The sequence below is a fragment of the Theropithecus gelada genome, chromosome 4 (assembly GCF_003255815.1).
Source record: "Theropithecus gelada isolate Dixy chromosome 4, Tgel_1.0, whole genome shotgun sequence".
NCBI classification, from domain to species: Eukaryota; Metazoa; Chordata; class Mammalia; order Primates; family Cercopithecidae; genus Theropithecus; species Theropithecus gelada.
Window position 1 is genome coordinate 107,939,275 of NC_037671.1, and position 18,307 is coordinate 107,957,581.

General features: G+C 40.1%; 1 protein-coding gene across 2 annotated transcripts in view; it reads left to right on the forward strand.

The window, feature by feature from the left end:
* Window positions 1–17,944, forward strand: part of SERAC1 (serine active site containing 1) — a 60,501-nt gene extending 42,557 nt beyond the window's left edge. Inside the window, exons 11-17 of one of the 2 annotated variants that reach the window (XM_025384361.1) lie at window positions 5,984–6,134; window positions 7,404–7,545; window positions 9,045–9,139; window positions 10,565–10,662; window positions 12,196–12,378; window positions 13,871–14,014; window positions 15,957–17,944. In XM_025384361.1, coding sequence (XP_025240146.1) covers window positions 5,984–6,134; window positions 7,404–7,545; window positions 9,045–9,139; window positions 10,565–10,662; window positions 12,196–12,378; window positions 13,871–14,014; window positions 15,957–16,093 — 950 coding nt within the window. In that variant the 3' untranslated portion in view covers window positions 16,094–17,944. The remainder of the gene's footprint in view (window positions 1–5,983; window positions 6,135–7,403; window positions 7,546–9,044; window positions 9,140–10,564; window positions 10,663–12,195; window positions 12,379–13,870; window positions 14,015–15,956) is intronic. The other variant, XM_025384362.1, reaches the window with a different exon arrangement.
* The last annotated feature ends 363 nt before the right edge of the window (window positions 17,945–18,307 follow it).

Genomic DNA, 18,307 nt, shown 5'->3' on the forward strand with positions numbered 1-18,307 from the left:
CTTTTTTTTTTTTTTTTTTTTGAGATGGAGTCTCGCGCTGTGTCACCCAGGCTGGAGTGCAGTGGCGCGATCTCGGCTCACTGCAAGCTCCGCCTCCCAGGTTCAGGCCATTCTCCTGCCTCAGCCTCCGAGTAGCTGGGACTACAGGCGCCCGCCACCACGCCTGGCTAGTTTTTTGTATTTTTAGTAGAGACGGGGTTTCACCATGTTAGCCAGGATGGTCTCGATCTCCTGACCTCGTGATCCGCCCGCCTCGGCCTCCCAAAGTGCTGGGATTACAGGCTTGAGCCACCGCGCCCGGCCACTCTTTGCTTTCTATTTGTCCCTCTTTTTCTTCTTTTTTCTGACTTCTTGTATTACTTGAGTGTTTGTTTTTAAATTCAGTTCTTTCTCCTCTTTTGGCTTTTTATATTGTGTTTGTGTGTTATTTTTAATGGTTGTATCCTTACAGTCTACTTTGAATTAAGATTATACCATTTCATATGATGTAAGATCCTTACAACCCCATAATTCAGTTCACATCCCCTGCCATTCTTTGTGGTATTGTTGTAATATATTTTACTCTTATTTATAGACTTCACAATATATTATCATTGTTGTTATTATTTTTTGAGACAGGATCTTGCTGTGTTGCCCAGGCTGTCCTCAAACTCCTAGGCTCAAGCGATCCTCCTACGTTATCCTCATAAGTAGCTGGGACTATATGTTTGGGCCATTGTGCCTGGTTACATTGTTGTTATTTAAGTTTTAATAATTGTTTTAGTTTATTTTGTGCTTCTGTAACCTAAGGCTATATGTTGGAGGCTGGGTAATTTATAAATAACAGATTTATTGTCTCTCAGTTCTGGAGGCTGGGAAGTTCAAGATCTAGGTTCTGGCCATTGGTGTCTTGTGAGGGCCTCATTTTATCATCACATGGCAGAAGACTGAAGGGGAAGCTAGCCTTCATGTTGCATGAAGCCTCTTTTTTTTTATTTAAAATTTTTTGAATTTAAAATTTTATGTACATAATAGTTGTACATATTTATGGGGATGTACATGTAGTGATGTTCCGATACAAGCATACAATGCGTAATGGTCAAGTCAGGGCAATTGCAATAGCAATCACTTCAAACATGAATTAATTCTATTAATGTGAGAGGAACACTGATGGCCCCGTCACCTCTTAAAGGCTCACCTCTTCATACTGTCACATTGGCAACACTTGAATTTTGGAGGGGACACATTGAAACCATAGGAACAGTCATGTGACATTTAAAGAATATAAGAAATCAAAAATCTTTTTTGTTTGCATATTTATAATCTCCAGTGCTCTCCTTTTTTTCTGTATATATGAATTTACATCTGATAATATTTCTCTTCAGCCTAAAGACTTTCCTTTAGTATTTCTTGTGTATTGGGTCTGCTGGCAATAAATTCTTTCACCTCATTATTTTAAAATGTCTTTACTCTGCCTTTATATTATGCCCAGGAAAAGATATCTTCCCTGGATATTCTTTGTTGACTGTGTGTGTGTGTATGTATATATATTATTTTTTTTTTCCGGCATTTCTAAAATGTCATTCCACTCTTTCCTGGAATCCATTGTCTGATGAGAAGTCTCTTTGGATTCCCACTTTGTTCTCTTATATGTAATATTTGTTTTCTCCGGCTTCTTTGAAGATCTTTCTGTTTGATTTTTGACTCTGAAATGCCTAGGTGTCATATTTATCCCGCTTGGGGTCCACTGAACTGAGAGAATTAACGTATGCATTACCTCATACATACCATTTTTTCTGGTGAGAACATTTAAAATCTATTCTCTCAGCAATTTTCAAGAATACAATACATTGTATTGATAGTTTGGTGTTTTTGATCAAATGTGGAAACTTTCCTGCCAGTGTATCATCCAGTATTTATTCTTTTGTCCTTTTTTATTCTTATCTTTTTCTGGAACTTCTATTATAGATATTAGATCTCTTTTTTCTGTTCTGCAGGTTACTGAGATTCTATTCATTACGTTTCAGTTTTTTCCTCTGTGCTTTACTTTGGATGATTTCTATTGAGCTATCTATAGGTTCATTGATGAAGTGGAGACTAAGGGATTCAAAGCAGGACAAAGACCTGATCAAATCAGTATCTTGCTATAGAAAAAAAAAAATCACTCTTCTCTGAAACTTCGGTCTACCTCAAGTCTTCAGTCCTCTTATCTCCTGGACAGCCCACTCATCACCTTGGCCTCAATTACATGACCTTCTCATCTTCATTGACTTCTTGCTCTGCTCCTGAGCTGTCTAGTACTCTACTCCTAAGTCATACATTGAACCTAGTCACTGCCTGAAACCACTTCACCTGAAAATCAGCCCTGAGAACATCCTTGTTTCATTCAAGCTTGGTTTGCATCTACCCCATATGGACTGGTTCTCTTCTCTATTGAAATCTTCTATCCACAGACCCCTTTATCCTCTCCCAATCCATCACTCTTTTTTATTCTTTATTTCCTCCCTGAACCCAGCTTATATTCCGTGGTCTGTTATTTCAGAAACATTTTTGCCAGTACCTACAACTCACTTTCCCTTTGATCCTGTTAGCAGTCTCTTGGTCAAGACCTTGATGAAACCTACTGCCTGCTTACTCTGTGGCTGAACGTGGGATCATTGCAGATTGGTTGTCAGCATGCTTATGAGATCGCAAATTAAAGAACCTTCAGTATTGCTCAGCAATTATGTTTCTCCAATCAACATGCCTTAACATTCTTAGCGATGACTATTGTAAACCTTCTCCAAGTTCCTTAAACCTTCCACATATTCTTTCCTCTCAGAGGGTGACTTCTCCTCCTACTTTACTGAGACAATTGAAGCCTTAAAAGGAATTTTCTCACTAACAAAAACCAAACCTGTTCTTTCCTTTTCGTGATAATAGGAAGAGCGACACCTCTTTTATAAGGCCTCCAGCCATGTTTGGGCCTGTCTCCTTTCACAGTCTCAGGAATGTATACTTTTTTCTGGTCTCATGGTCAGCTGCTGCCTCATAGCTGGACCCTCTGATCACATACATTGGAGGAAGATGTGAAAAACATTATCTGCATCCCCAATAACATCCTCTCCTCCCTGTTATAGCTAAACTCCTGAAAGAGTTACCTACATATACCTTCTTTTTGCTCAGTCTTCATTACTTCTCAATACTCCAATTTGAATTCTGCTACCTTGCCCTGTGTTTTTTTCTTTTTAGGCATCCTGTGTCTTTCCCTGTTTTTATATATTTTTGTATCAATCTTAGTATCAGATCTGCAGATTTTTGCCTTCAGATTTACAAAAGTTGGAAGCAACTTAAATGTCTGCCAATAGGAATGAATAGTGGTTAAACAATGGCGTACTCAAGTGACGTTAGTACTGTAGTTCAAAGGAATGAAGTTGATATGTATAGAGAGCTCTCCAAGACATATTGCTGAAGTACAGTCACAGAACAGTAGTATGATTCCATTTAGGTTTCAAAAAGTGCGTATGGAGCTACATTTTTTTTTTCTTTTTCTTTGAGACAGAGTCTCACTCTGTTGCCCAGGCTGGAGTGCAGTGGCGCTATCTTGGCTCACTGCAACCTCCTCCTCTCGGGTTCAAGTGATTCTCATGCCTCAGCCTTCTGAGTCGCTGGGATTACAGGTGCCCACCACCACACCTGGCTGCTTTTGTAATTTTAATAGAAATGGGGTTTCACATGTTGGCCAGGCTAGTCTTGAACTCCTGACCTCAAGTGATCCGCCTGCCTCAGCCTCCCAAAGTGTTGGGATTACAGGCATGAAACACCACGCCCGGCCCATTGTATATGTTTAAATTATAGATATATGACTATATTTTTCAAAAGAGTGTCCACCAAACTTCTACCTTTCATTACTCTGAGGATGTAAATGGAGTTGGGAAATTATGGAAGTACTAAAGCAAGACTTTCATCATTAGATGCTACTTTTAGTTATTTCATTATTTTTTACAGTTAACATGTACAGACATGCATTGCTTAATAGTGGAGAAACATTCTGAGGAATGTGTCATTAGGTAGTTTTGTCACTGTGCAAACATCACAGAGTGCACTTACACAAACCTGGATGGTAGAGCCTACTCCACACCTAGGCTGTATGGGACAGCCTATTGCTCCTAGGCTCCAAACCTGTACAGCATGTTACTGTACTGAACACTGTAGACAGCTGTAACACAATGGGAAATATTTGAGTATCTAAACATAGAAAAGGCACAGCAAAAATACTGTACTACAATCTTACAGGATCACCATCGTATATGTGATTCATTGTTGACTGAAACATTATTATGTGGTGCATGAGTGCATGCAGATGTTATGTAATTTTAAAATGCTCAATGTTAAAGAAAGACCTAGGTTTTCCAAAGGGCATTTGGTATTTTTCAAAGGTGGAGGTATCTTGGACATTGTGAACATATTTTGTCAACTGAAAAAAGCCAGAGATGGCTTGTGCCATGCTTTTTCTTGTGACTTCATTAAAAATAAAGCCATATTTTCATTTATTTATTTATTTATTTATTTTTTTGAGACGGAGTCTTGCTCTGTCGCCCAGGCTGGAGTGCTGTGGCCGGATCTCAGCTCACTGCAAGCTCCGCCTCCCGGGTTCCCGCCATTCTCCTGCCTCAGCCTCCCGAGTAGCTGGGACTACAGGCGCCCGCCACCTCGCCCAGCTAGTTTTTTGTATTTTTTAGTAGAGACGGGGTTTCACCGTGTTAGCCAGGATGGTCTTGATCTCCTGACCTTGTGATCCGCCCGTCTCGGCCTCCCAAAGTGCTGGGATTACAGGCTTGAGCCACCGCGCCCGGCCCATATTTTTTTATATACCAATAACATACTTGTCTATCTTTATAGATAGAATTTTTAAATATTCTTATTTTATTATTTTAAAATCTTTAACAGATTTTGAAGAGGAATTTTCTGATGTTATAAATTTGAATATTGTTAAGTACTGAGTCTGAAGCTTCTTTTAGGTTATTAAATACTGGCTTCCCATCATCACAGTGACTCAACACTTTTGTCTTAAAGAGTGGGAGAAGGGCATGGGGACAGCTGTCGGGTATTGAGTGCCTGCTGGGCCTAGGCCCATGGTTTTCACGTACATTAGTTTATTAAAACCTTCCTCTAGCTCAGTTGCTAAATAACTTGACTGAGGTTCCAGAGCAAGTAAGCAGGGAGCAGAAATGTGAGTCCAAGTCTAACTTCAAGTCCCATGTTCTGCTTTATTTAAATTAAATAAATTATATAAATAAATAGATTTTCACTGTACTTCAGAAAATAGATAAAGCAAAAAAAGCTAAACGTACCTTTTTTTACAGAGCCCTCTTCCACCCTACCTCTCTTCTAAGAGGTAATGACTTTATAAGTTTGGTGTATAGATCTTTATGTGTTTGTGTGTGTGTGTGTGCACATATACTTTTATACATATTTATGTATATAAAGTTTTAAAAACAAAAACATTAAAAAAAAGAAATCATAGTATTATCCATGCATTTTCTGTTTGCCTCCCTTTAAAAAATGTTTTTTCCTTCCTGATCTCCAGATTCTAACAAGAGTTTTGTGTGTCAAATTCATTATTAAGAAATAATTTCCTCATTTGTATGAAAGGGTATTACTGACTGCTGGTCAGGATGAAATAACTAGTATTGAGTTTCATAATTCTTGTTAAAAGCAAAACATCATGGTATTTTGTTCACTTTTGTGAACACCTCTATAATTAGTGTTAGGTTTTCTATATAAGAAAATGGCTCTTGAAGCCCTCTTTCCATCTTTGAGGACCCTTAAGGGGTATGTGGGTGGTATTGTGCCACAGGTCTCAGAGGATCACAGGGGAGAATGGGGTTGGAGTGGTCGGACTTCTCTGCCAAGGACAGATACGCGAGGTTTGCCTTTCTCCCATCACATTCAGTTTGAAACTTCTCTCTACGGTCTGCGATGGATTCACATCAGTATTTAGCATACGTGTACTTTTCACCAGGCTGGGTGTCCATCATGGCAGAAGCAATGAAATCTGACCGCATTATGGAGGCCTCACACGCTGCCAGAATCCTGGCAAATCTAGATCGAGAAACTGTGCAAGAAAAATATCAGGATGGCGTGTATGTGCTGCATCCCCAGTATCGAACAAGGTAAGGGAGCAGAAGAGAGTCACTTTGTCCCCTTTGGGAATGTGAAGGCTACAGACCTCAAATTTTTAACTTATTTCTGCATAATTCAGATAAGTTAAATACCTTATAAGTCAAATATCTTATTTACTAAAATAATTTGTCTACTGTAACCTCAGAAGAATTGGAGGTTGTCATGAAAAGCATGTGAACTAGCTAAATTATCGTGGTTATTTTACAAAGGGCTTCCCTTCAGGTAGATTGAATTCACCTTTGATAATGCGTCACACTTAAACTTTGAAATACATATCTCCTTTGGTTCAAGGCATTTTCACTTAGATCCGAGTTAATAACTGATTTGGATTGTAGAAGTCAGCTGACCAGGAAGGAGACAAAACATTGTCTTATGTGGCAACAAAATTAGCGTGGACCTAGAACTCAAGGGACTGGAGAAAGTTTATACTTAGTTATAAAAGGATGCATTGGAAGGAATAAGTTGTAATCAGTTTGACTCATGCCCCTTTTTAAGGTTATTTGTGGTCATTATATCTAGTTCTATAATTGCTAAGACAATAAATATAGAAGGGACCACACTGAAAAAATAACATATTTCTTGGTTTTCTTAGGGCACTTTACAAAAAATACCTCAGACAATAGCAAAAACTTCCTTTAAATTAAAAAATGAATTACCTGGTTAATTACAATTTGTAAATAAAATATTATGGTAATGTATTTTATATGTGCATTGCATAATTGTATGTGTACTGTAAATAGCTTGCAACTAACATACTATCTACAATTTTTAATGGGTCATATGCAAAGAGTGAATGTTACTTTGAAATCTCATTTTATAAGTATTAGTTTCCTTAACCCATTTTCAAAAATCTCTTTTATATATACTGACTTTGAAACTGTTATTAGCACGTTCTTCTTTAATTTCTTAAATACTTTTATTGATTTGTAGAATATTCTCAATTGGAAGTCTTTAGAGGGTAATCTGACTATGACATCTGTCAGTTGATTGATTGCTAAGCTCATTACAATCGATTGTGGTTGGTCTGCCTGATTAGAAAAGTCTCCATTTTTAGAGAACAGTGAACATGCTTCATGTATGTCTATGCCAAAGTTCCTTCTAGGGTTTCTCAGCAAACCTGTGCTTATAAAGCTTGCTTGAATTCAGTTTTATATCACATAAACCTGCTAAAGCACCATCCACAGAGAATGCTGTGTAGATTCTTACCAAAGCAGTAATGCATTTATTCTACTTCTTTTTAAAACTCTCTCCCCTATTAGTCAGCCCATTAAAGCAGATGTCCTTTTTATTCATGGCCTTATGGGAGCAGCATTCAAAACATGGCGCCAGCAGGACAGTGAGCAGGCTGTAATTGAAAAGCCTATGGAGGAGGAAGACAGATACACAACGTGTTGGCCCAAGGTAAGGGAGTCACTGACTCTGGCCCTGGTTGCTGGGGCCCTGATTGTGACTTGCTTGTTTTTCTCTTTGTACTGGGATTTTTTTTCCATGCAGTTCTTCTTTCCCTTAGGGAGATTTGTAGTATGTTATGACAACAACTGGGCTTGTCACCCTATCTTGTATAATTTCCGTTTGGGGTGCAGTATATGACTCTAAAAACATTAAGTAAAAAATAGGGGTAAGAGCCAGTAATAGTTCACTTTTGTTGTAATACAAAAATAACATAACCATACTTATATTTATAATAGGTACCTAATTCTATGACCTTAATAATTATAAAAATAGAAAGTCTTTGAAGAAGTAATTATACTTTGCATTTCTTTCTTTTTCTTTTTTCTTTTTTTTTTTTTCTGAGATGGGGGTCTCACTTTGTCACCCAGGCTGGAGTTCAGTGGTGCGATCTTAGTGCACTGCAACCTCCACCTCCCAGGCTCAAACAGTCGTCCCCTCAGCCTCCTGAGTAGCTGGAACCACAGGCACATGCCACTATGCCTGGCTCATTTATACTTTACATTTCTTTGATATTATTTCTCCCAAAGAACCTTAATTCTGGAATGAATTCATTGAATGGAATTTATCTAAAGCTCATTAAAAGTGATGCCGGCTGGGCGCGGTGGCTCAAGCCTGTAATCCCAGCACTTTGGGAGGCTGAGATGGGCGGATCATGAGGTCACGAGATCGAGACCATCCTGGCTAACATGGTGAAACCCCGTCTCTACTAAAAAAATACAAAAAAAAAAAAACTAGCCGGGCATGGTGGCGGGCGCCTGTAGTCCCAGCCACTCGGGAGGCTGAGGCAGGAGAATGGTGTGAACCTGGGAGGCGGAGCTTGCAGTGAGCTGAGATCCGGCCACTGCACTCCAGCCTGGGCGACAGAGCGAGACTCCGTCTCAAAAAAAAAAAAAAAAGTGATGCTGCATATATGTGTGAATAGTTTCTAGGGCATTGTTCCATTACTACTTATTGTCTTTCACAAGGCTTATCAAGTAGAAGAATGCTTTGCGCTTTCCGGTGGCACTAAAGCACAGAGATGATGGTAGACCTAGGGTACACAGAGATAGAACTGTGACCATTATTATTAGTGTCTCTGAATTCTCAGATCCAAAATCTGTCAGACTATGCCATCTGTCCTGAGAGATAGCATTCTACTACATTCTTTCAAAAAGCCAGTTTGATATAGACTTTAAAACAGGCCTTGCTTTTGGCTATAGTGGGTTAAAATTGAAAATATTCTCTTGAAACCTTCATTGGCCTTATGCTATAAATACTAGTACCACTTCAAGACCAGAGACATAAAAAGATAAAATGCTGGAATTGTTTTTACAGTACCTTCAAAACTTATTCCGGTGCTATCTTTAGGTATATTGCAATAGGCCTTTAGTTGTAAATTTCATTTACTAGGCAGTAATTGCAGTGGTGGAGATTCATACTTGTTCTCACATATGTTTTATTTTACTTAGACATGGTTAGCAAAAGACTGTCCTGCTCTCCGAATTATATCTGTGGAGTATGACACCACCCTCAGCGACTGGAGAGCAAGGTGCCCTATGGAAAGGTAACAGAGGCGACTTTTAGACCAGGAGGACAGGGAAGAATTCAGGCTGCAAGTTTAGGTCCTCTTGGATGGGAAGTGATTTTAATTTTTTGATGCCACAGACAGGATTTTCTTATGAAAAACAAACCTAATCTTTTTTCTCTTCCTTCTAGAAGGAGTTTGCTCTCAATAAGCAGTGGAATAGGAGAAGGCTTAGGTATATCATCAGTGGTGGGCTCCTAACATGGTTTATTTACAACTGTTCTAATAGTTAAGGATCATGGATTCTCTAACAAAGTCTCCTTTTCTATGAGAAGTAAAAGTGATGTTTTTTGTTCTTGTGTCCACAATCATACTGGCTAAAGGAAGCAAAGAGAAAGATGCTGAGAAATATCAGCTGCTATATCCCTTGTATGTCGTCTGTGCCAGTTGTATACATGGGAAGGAGTGCTCGATTTCAGAGTTACTGGATGAGAGTAGCCAGATCCTACCTTTGATTTGCTATGCAGTCTTAGACCAGTCAGTTAACTTGTCTGGGAAGCTTTGTCTACAGATTAAGAGAGTTGGTCTAAATCAGTGTTATCAAACTGCTTTCTGAATGGACCTCCCGTAGGTGCCCAAGAAGGGTGTCAAGGTGAGCAGGCAAGACCCTAGGTCTCCCTCCCCATTTCACCCAGAGGAGCTCTGGAGAACCTTTATTTTGAAGAAATGTGTCTGCAGATAAACAGTTTGAAACTACCAGACTAGATAGTTTTGAAGTTCCTCTTTAGTTTAAAAATTACTTATTTCAAATTCTGATTCTAATAGCATCCCGTTTATGCTAGTTACAAAAGCATGCATTGGAAGGAATAAATTCTAATGAACTTGACTCATTCTAGTGTTTCTAAATAGCATCCTAGTATTTCTAAGGAATAAACCAAAATTATGAAAGTTTAATATTTTTGCAGCCTAACTACCAGTAGAGAGACCACAGTCTTTGGTGATATCCTTGAATGAGAAAGGACATATCCTAAGTGTTGAGGGGCAGTTGCAGGGAGACTCAAGTTTGACCTGCAAAAATTGCCTGACACAATGCTCCAACAATGTTCATGTAGTAAATGAGTGGCCTGTTCTGGGCTTAGATATTCCTAATTATGCCAATGTTAATAAGTTACAATAGAGAATGAACAATTTCAGGAATTGAGCAGAGAGATCCCAGGCGTGGTGGCTCATGCCTGTTATCCTAGTGCTTTGGGAGGCTGAGGTGGGAGGATTGCTTGAGGCCGTGAGTTCAAGAAGAGAGAATAGGGGTATTTTATATTAAGCAGAGAGAAGGGGGTATTTCTAACTCTAAAGGTAGTATGTAGTGTTGGTCCTATAGACAAAAGTTCTTAACTCTAAAAATTAGACAGCAAATTGAGGGGATCAATAGCCTCGTGTCATGCCTGCTGTTTTTGTTTTGTTCAGAAAGTCCATTGCATTCAGAAGCAACGAACTTCTTAGGAAGCTCAGAGCTGCTGGTGTTGGGGATAGGCCGGTGGTTTGGATATCACATAGCATGGGAGGTAAGTGTGGCTTCAACTTTGTGAAGTGGCCATTGTGATGTTATTTTCAGCCACTGTGGCCAAACCTAAAGTTATTGTGTCTTTCCGTTTTACTTAATAGTGGCCCCCTTGCCCCCCGCTAAATTAATCTGTGTAGCTATAGCTAGGACTTTTAAAATTACTACTCTTCTTCCATGCTGTTCCTTTCTCTAGAAAGGGGCAATCTGTTCCAAACCATCTAAGAGGGATATGGGTTTGACAGTGTAGTGCTTTCACATAGCAGTAATGAATAAACATGAGAAGCAGTCCATTTCATATACACCCACCTCATCAACATGCCTCAGCATTCCTGGGGGGCCCCAGGGTGCCCCTTTATTCTTTCTGCTCCCCCTCACCATTGCAGAATCTATGGTCGCTTTAGTGCCCACAGTCCCAAACCCTGGGTGCCTGCTCACACCAGGCTCAGAGCTGCTGAGGTGCAGGTGTGATCAAGTGTCTGTTCTTGGGGTCCTAGTGGTTGCTTATGGAGCTGCCTCCCCTGCGTGCGACTCCCCCAGTCCAGTTTGAGATTTTCACCACCCACCTTGCAGAAGGCCTTTCTGCAGCCCGTGGCCTAGTTTATCTGTTGAAGCACTCAGGATTGCCTCTGAGGTGGGGCTTTTTGCTAAGACAAAGGTGGGTGTAGCCCTTTGTGTCCTTAAAGACCCACTGTCATCATCTTTGAGATCTTTGTGTTTCATTATGGGTTCCAAAGCCAGGGCAGGGAGATGAAAGAAAAGGTGCCTCCAGAGGAACAGTTGCCATGAAAGCTGTGTTCTCCATGGGGGACTGTGTGCTGTGGAATAATAGCACCGTCCTGACAGTGTGGTCATCAGTGGACTGCCATGGCAGGCTGAGAGACCAGCCACACCACACTCACGACCTGAGGGAGCTCCCAGCTGGGCATACCTCATGTTTCTGCAGTGGGACAGTAGATCCTGTCAGACGAGGATCTGCCCTACAAATGAGTTTCTAGACTCTTACCTGTTTGTAGGCTTGCACTGTAAGGATCAGGAGTATTATTAAATGTTTTAAGGCCTTATTTCTTACACTACTGTACGGAGAATTTTTTTTTTTTTTTTTTTTTTTTTTTTTTTGAGACTGAGTCTGGCTCTGTCGCCCAGGCTGGAGTGCAGTGGCTGGATCTCAGCTCACTGCAAGCTCCGCCTCCCGGGTTTACACCATTCTCCTGCCTCAGCCTCCGGAGTAGCTGGGACTACAGGCGCCCGCCACCTCGCCCGGCTAGTTTTTTGTATTTTTTAGTAGAGACGGGGTTTCCCCGTGTTAGCCAGGATGGTCTCGATCTCCTGACCTCGTGATCCGCCCGTCTCAGCCTCCCAAAGTGCTGGGATTACAGGCTTGAGCCACCACGCCTGGCTCGGAGAATTGTTTAAACCATTTTTTAAAAGAAAGCATCTCTTTTTATGTATTTCTTGTTTGGCTTTTTCTTTTTTTACAGTAACAGAGGGAAGGAAAATAGCTTATGCATTGTTTATCTTCCTTATCTGTGGCTAGGTCTTCTCGTCAAAAAGATGCTGTTGGAAGCCTCTAAGAAGCCAGAAATGAGTGCTGTTATCAACAATACCAGAGGAATAATTTTTTATAGTGTCCCTCATCATGGATCACATTTGGCTGAATATTCTGTTAATATTCGCTATCTTCTCTTTCCCTCTTTGGAAGTCAAAGAACTCAGCAAGGGTAATACTTTCTGTCATAAAGGAAATTGGGGTTATATTAACATCACTTATACAGAGAAGAAGAAAAAGTTTCTTCCCTGAATATATTATCTCATTTTATAATTTGTATATAATTGTGTTTAGACTATTCATGGAAATTTTGGGTTGGGCTTGATTTTTCTTTGATAACTTCTCTTTTTTTTTTTTCTTTTTTTTGAGATGGAGTCTTGCTCTGTCACCCAGGCTGGAGTGCAGTGGTGAGATCTTGGCTAACTGCAAGCTCCGCCTCCCGGGTTCACGCCATTCTCTGGCCTCAGCCTCCCAAGTAGCTGGGACTACAGGCGCCCGGCACCAAGCCCGGCTAATTTTTTAAATATTTTTAGTAGAGATGGGGTTTCACCGTGTTAGCCAGGATGGCCTCGACCTTGTGACCTTGTGATCCACCCGCCTTGGCCTCCCAAAGTGCTGGGATTACAGGCATGAGCCATGGCACCCAGCCTCATTTTGTTCTTAAGCCATTATTTACTCAAGCATTGCAATAATTTTAATATTATCTTAAATACTTAATATTAGAAAAATCACGTTTTGCTTTTAAGTATTATTCCAAATTACCAATAAATGGCTTTTTTCCCCATGAGTGGAGAATCATCAACTGTTAAAATGTAAATGAAACTTTGAGATTGTGAGCATTAATTTTAAAGTACTCTATTTGGTTTGCTTAATAAGCAGTTTTCTCTCTGGAACACCTGTTAATCAGAATTTCGACTCCCTGGCTCGAGCCTAAATATACCAGGTGTCTTTTTGCTCCTATTTTCTCTTTGTTCTACTTTATGGAGAATCTCTTGATTTCTTCGAAACCTTCTGTTGGACTTTCCTTTCATGGCGTCAGATTTTGTTTTCCACATGCGCCTTCTTTCCTGTGCCCTGGTGGTTCTGCACTCATGGCCTCTTCTTCTTTTGTGGCTTATCTTTTCAAATAATTCTAAAGATCCTAAGTAGAAGCTTTGTGAGTTCCCTTCTATTCCTCATCTAGCTGTTTTTTTCTGTGGCCAGCTTTTCTGTTTGCTTATTTGATCCATCTCTTTTAGGTCATAGGCCTATCTGGTGCCTCTTGGTTGCTCTTTCATATGTGAGGGTGAGGGATGGGAAGGGACAGGCACTCTGTGATTGTAGACAGGCTTTGTTGATGGGAGGCTGGGCTTTGGGGTGGGTGTAGTGGTACCATCATCACTGGAGGACCCCTGCGGTCCCACACACCAGACTGCCCCGGGAACTGCTTCCTGCCCCCAGTAATGTGGTAAAACCTCTCCTGCTGCTGACTGTCCTGTCAGTTCTTGGTTTTAGCTTTTTCCTTGACTCTGAATGACTTCTTGGCAGGGGAGAAAGTAAACGTTTACTCAAGCCTCCATCTTGAATCAGAATTCTAATTTCCTCTCTAAATTTGAAAGATTAATGCATTTTATTATGAATTAGATAAACAACTTGTCACAGTCTTGTTCTGTATAATTTTATAGATTCTCCTGCACTTAAAACACTGCAAGATGACTTTCTGGAGTTTGCTAAAGATCAAAACTTCCAGGTGCTGAATTTTGTGGAAACACTACCAACCTACATTGGCAGCATGATTAAGCTCCATGTGGTGCCTGTGGAATCAGCAGGTATTCAGTCTTTTGAAACTTGTTGGCTGTTAGATGCTTAATTGTACCTAGCATTTACTTGTAAATAGCAATTTTTATATCCAGGTTCTCAGTTTTAGGAGATAGTTTATGAAGATCTAGATTTGAATTCTTTTATTCTTTTCAGCAATAGATTAAAATTTCTTTGTAAACATACAACCTGGGCATTACCTCTCCCTGCCCTTTATGTAACTGATTAGATGAGAAGGGTTAATTGGCTAACTCTAAGTTAGGCATCAACAGTGAACTCTATTTCAGTAAAGAAAGAAACAAAGCTCTTCTATTAGCTAGATCGAAAGGGGCATTTATTTAATAGACTTATATTTACATGCAGAACCCTTAAGAAAATCAACTAAAAGTTTGGAAGTTTTCATAAATAGAAGGTCCATGGGGAATAGTAAAGCTCCAGAAATATTCCAATGGGAAAAACTAGTGTTGAAATACAATCTCTTCATGATCCTGGGGTTGAGGGAAATGGCCAATGCCAGCTCTCTACTGTCATATAATGTATTATAGATTCTTTGAGGGAGGAGCCCAGATCTTAACTGTTTTCATAGACTCCTCTATTACTCTGTACATAGTAGATACCCCGTACATTTCACCACCTGAATTGCTTTTGCCTCACCTGGCCACGTCTTCAGCTTGCCCGTTATCTCTGGGAACCCCTTTCTTACCGCCTCTGAGGCTGGCTTAGGTGCTGTTCTGGTGGTGGCCAGCCACACTGTGGGTCCTTTAAGCTAGGGACAGCATGCATCTGGAGTGCTTGCCAGATGGTTCTTTTGTCTACATAATGAGTTTTGTCCTAACTTCATTATATGCTATCTAAATAAAATGAAAAATGTCATACTTTGTAGTAGAACTGAAAAATTTTACCTTAAAGTAATATGCTGTAGGGTAAGGAGTTACTGTTTAGTAGTTGAAGAACTTGAAGAGTTCCAAAAAACAGCTGCCAGATGTTTTTAAAAAGGACTTTGGAAGCTTGAAGCAACAGCCAAGTTTTTTGTTTTTGTTTTTAAGAGACGGGGTCTCACTTTGTCATCCAGCCTGGAGTTCAGTGGTACGATCATACCTCATTGCAGCCTCGAACTCCTGGGCTCAAGCGATCCTCCCACTTCAGCCTCCTGAGTAGCTGGGACCACAGGCGCACACCACCACACCTGTCTAATTTTTAATTTTTTGTATAGATGGGGTCTTGCTGTGTTGCCCAGGCTGGTCTCAAATTCCTGACCTCAGGCAGTCCTCCTGCTTTGGCCTTCCAAAGTGCTGGGATTACTGGTTTGGGCCACTATGCTTGGCCCAAAAGGAAAGTTAATATCATGGACCAGCTGCTTGGAGTGGCATAGCCTTGTCCTAATTCTGTCACCAAGAGGCTCTTCTTCCTTTATAACTACCACCTGCATTCCTCACCTAGGTGGCCTCACTAGTACCTCTTATCACTTCCACGTAGGGGGACTTTGCTAGACTGAAATATCTCAAGCACTAAATCATTTTTACCCTGAAAGTGATCATTGCGGTTTAGGTATAGAATGGATCCCATGTGAAACATTCCCATTCATTTCATCAGGACAAAGAAGCTTACTAGAAAGTTTATAACAGAAACTCTGAAGTAAGTAATAACCTACAGGTGTAAGAAGGTTTTGAAGATGCTAGTGCTCAGTCTCTGCTTGCTCTGAAATAAGGAAGTAGGCCAGAACACATATGAAAAATTTACGGAAAGCATAAAATTATGGTTATATTGACTGAGAATCCATTCCTGCATGTTTCCTCAAATGTAGTTTAGCTACAATCAAACTTCAGGTTCCTTTAAGAGTCCCTTGTCACAACCAAAGCAATATGTGGAACTATCTATTTGGCCCCTTTCAGTATTGTCAAGGGGAAAGCTTATATTTTTACTTAGGTTTATTGACTTTTTTGTTTTCTTCAGATTTAGGCATTGGAGATCTAATTCCTGTGGATGTTAACCATTTGAACATTTGTAAACCAAAGAAAAAGGATGCTTTTTTGTACCAGCGTACTTTACAATTCATCCGTGAAACTTTAGCCAAAGACCTTGAAAACTAACAGTTGTCCTCTTCCAATTTTCATATGTGAATTCAGTGCAAGAAACTTGGTGTTCTGTTTCTCCTTTTAAGCTCTAACCAATCATGTAAACATAGTGATCATAGCGTCAACATGGTCTGGAGTGTGTTGCAGACTACAGAACATTGTTCTCCCTTCAAGCGCTGTAAAGTATCAACCCGGCAGTGGCAGGCACAGAAGGAAAGGCTGGATTGGGCTCCTTTGGCGTAAAGAAGTCCTTGTGTGCTGCTTTATGGTTTGCGGTGTTGGGCCTGGTGACTGCTGTGAGACAGTGCCCTTTCCCATCTGTGACTTTCCCGGCGCATGCAGGAGGGGCACAGCAGGTTCTGAGGGGAGAGCTACCATTAACTCAACTCACCATAAAAATGCCATTAAGAGAGTACCTAAAATAGAGAGAAGAATGAACTAGAACATTAAAGACTCTTGTACTTCTAGGTATTGATTTGCTCTACATTTTAAAAATGTGTCAGTTTTTTAAAGTTTGAGTTCTTAGCTTTCAGTTCTACCTTTTATCTGACACATTATTACTGGTGTTAACTTCGTTAGACCTATTGTCGTGTCTGGGTCAGTTCCTTGTATCTATTTTCATATTGCTGAGAACAAATCTTTTTCTTTTTTAGAAAAATTCTAGCTTATAATAATTCTTTCCAGACTGTAGTTGCCTATGCTTGGAATTGGTCCTAGATAAGGATAAAGTAGCTAATCCATTATTGATCACAGTATGAAATAAAACTATTCTAAGCCATTAAATGAATTAGCAATTCTTAGTATCAAGATTCTCAGATTCTCTTTAACTAAATAAAGTAAACCTGTCTTCCCTGCTCATTTGGAAGTGGTATTAATTGACCTCTATAGCATGCAAGAAGTAGGAAATCGTGTTTTTTTCTTTAGAGTAAAGCATTATTGAGTTAATTTACATACCATAAGATTCACCCTATTAAATTTTACAATTCTTTTTTGTTGTTATTTAGAGACAGGGTCTCACTCTGTTGCCCAAGCTGGAGTGCAGTGGCATGATCATGGCTCACTGTAACCTCAAACTCCTGGGCTCAAGAGATCCTTTTGCTTCAGCCTCCCAAGCAGCTAGGACTACAGGTGCATGCCACTGTACCCGGCTAATTAAAAAAAAAAAAAAAACTTTTTTATAGAGACAGGGTCTCACTGTGTTGCCCAGGTCTCAAACTCCTGGTCTCAAGCCACCCTCCTGCCTTGGCCTCTCAAAGTGCTGTGATTATAGGCCAGAGCCACTGTTCCCAGCCTCAGTTCATTGGTTTTTAGTATATAGTTCGCTGAGTTGTGCACCATCATTGCTCTCTAATTTCAGGATATTTCATCATCCCCAAAAGAACCCCATGCCCATGAGCAGTCAGTTCCCACCTCTGCTTTCCCCAGTCTGCAGTAAACACTAATCTCTCTTCTGTTTCTATGGATTTGGGGATTTTATGTAAATGGAATTGTACAATATGTGGCCCTCTCTGCCTTCCTTCTATTAGCATGTTTTCAAGGTTCATTCATGATATAGCATGTATCAGTACTTCCTTTTTATGGCCAAAATTACTCCATTGTGTGATATGCCATGTTTATCCAATCAGCTGATGGACATCTAGGTTTTGTTCATTTTTTGTCTGTGATAAATAATGCTACCATGATCATTTGTGTACAAATTTTTGTGTGGATAGATGTTTTTGATTTTCTTCGGTGGAATTGCTGGTCAAATGGTAAGTCTATGCTTAAATTTTGAAGATGGTAGACTTTTGTAGAATGAGATAGTCAAAGCTAAAACTGGAGTACAGTATCTGAAGGTAAATGGCTCATCAATAAACCCTATCAGCATCTGATTGTTTCATATACAACAATCTAGCAAAACCCACTTATTTATTGCTGTATGTAGATATAGCAAATATGATAGTTGCTAACAACAAATGTACTATCTAATGTGATAACATGGGAAGAAGGGGTAGATATGTTTAATGCTTTTTTTTTTTTTTTTTTTTTTGAGATGGAGTCTTGCTCTGTTGCCTAGGCTGGAGCACAGTGGCGTGATCTCGGCTCACTGCAACCTCCACCTCCCAGGTTCAAGCGATTCTCCTGCCTCAGCCTCCCGAGTAGCTGGGACTACAGCCACGCGCCACCACACCCAGCTAATTTTTGTATTTTAGTAGAAACGGGGTTTCACCATGTTGGCCAGGATGGTCT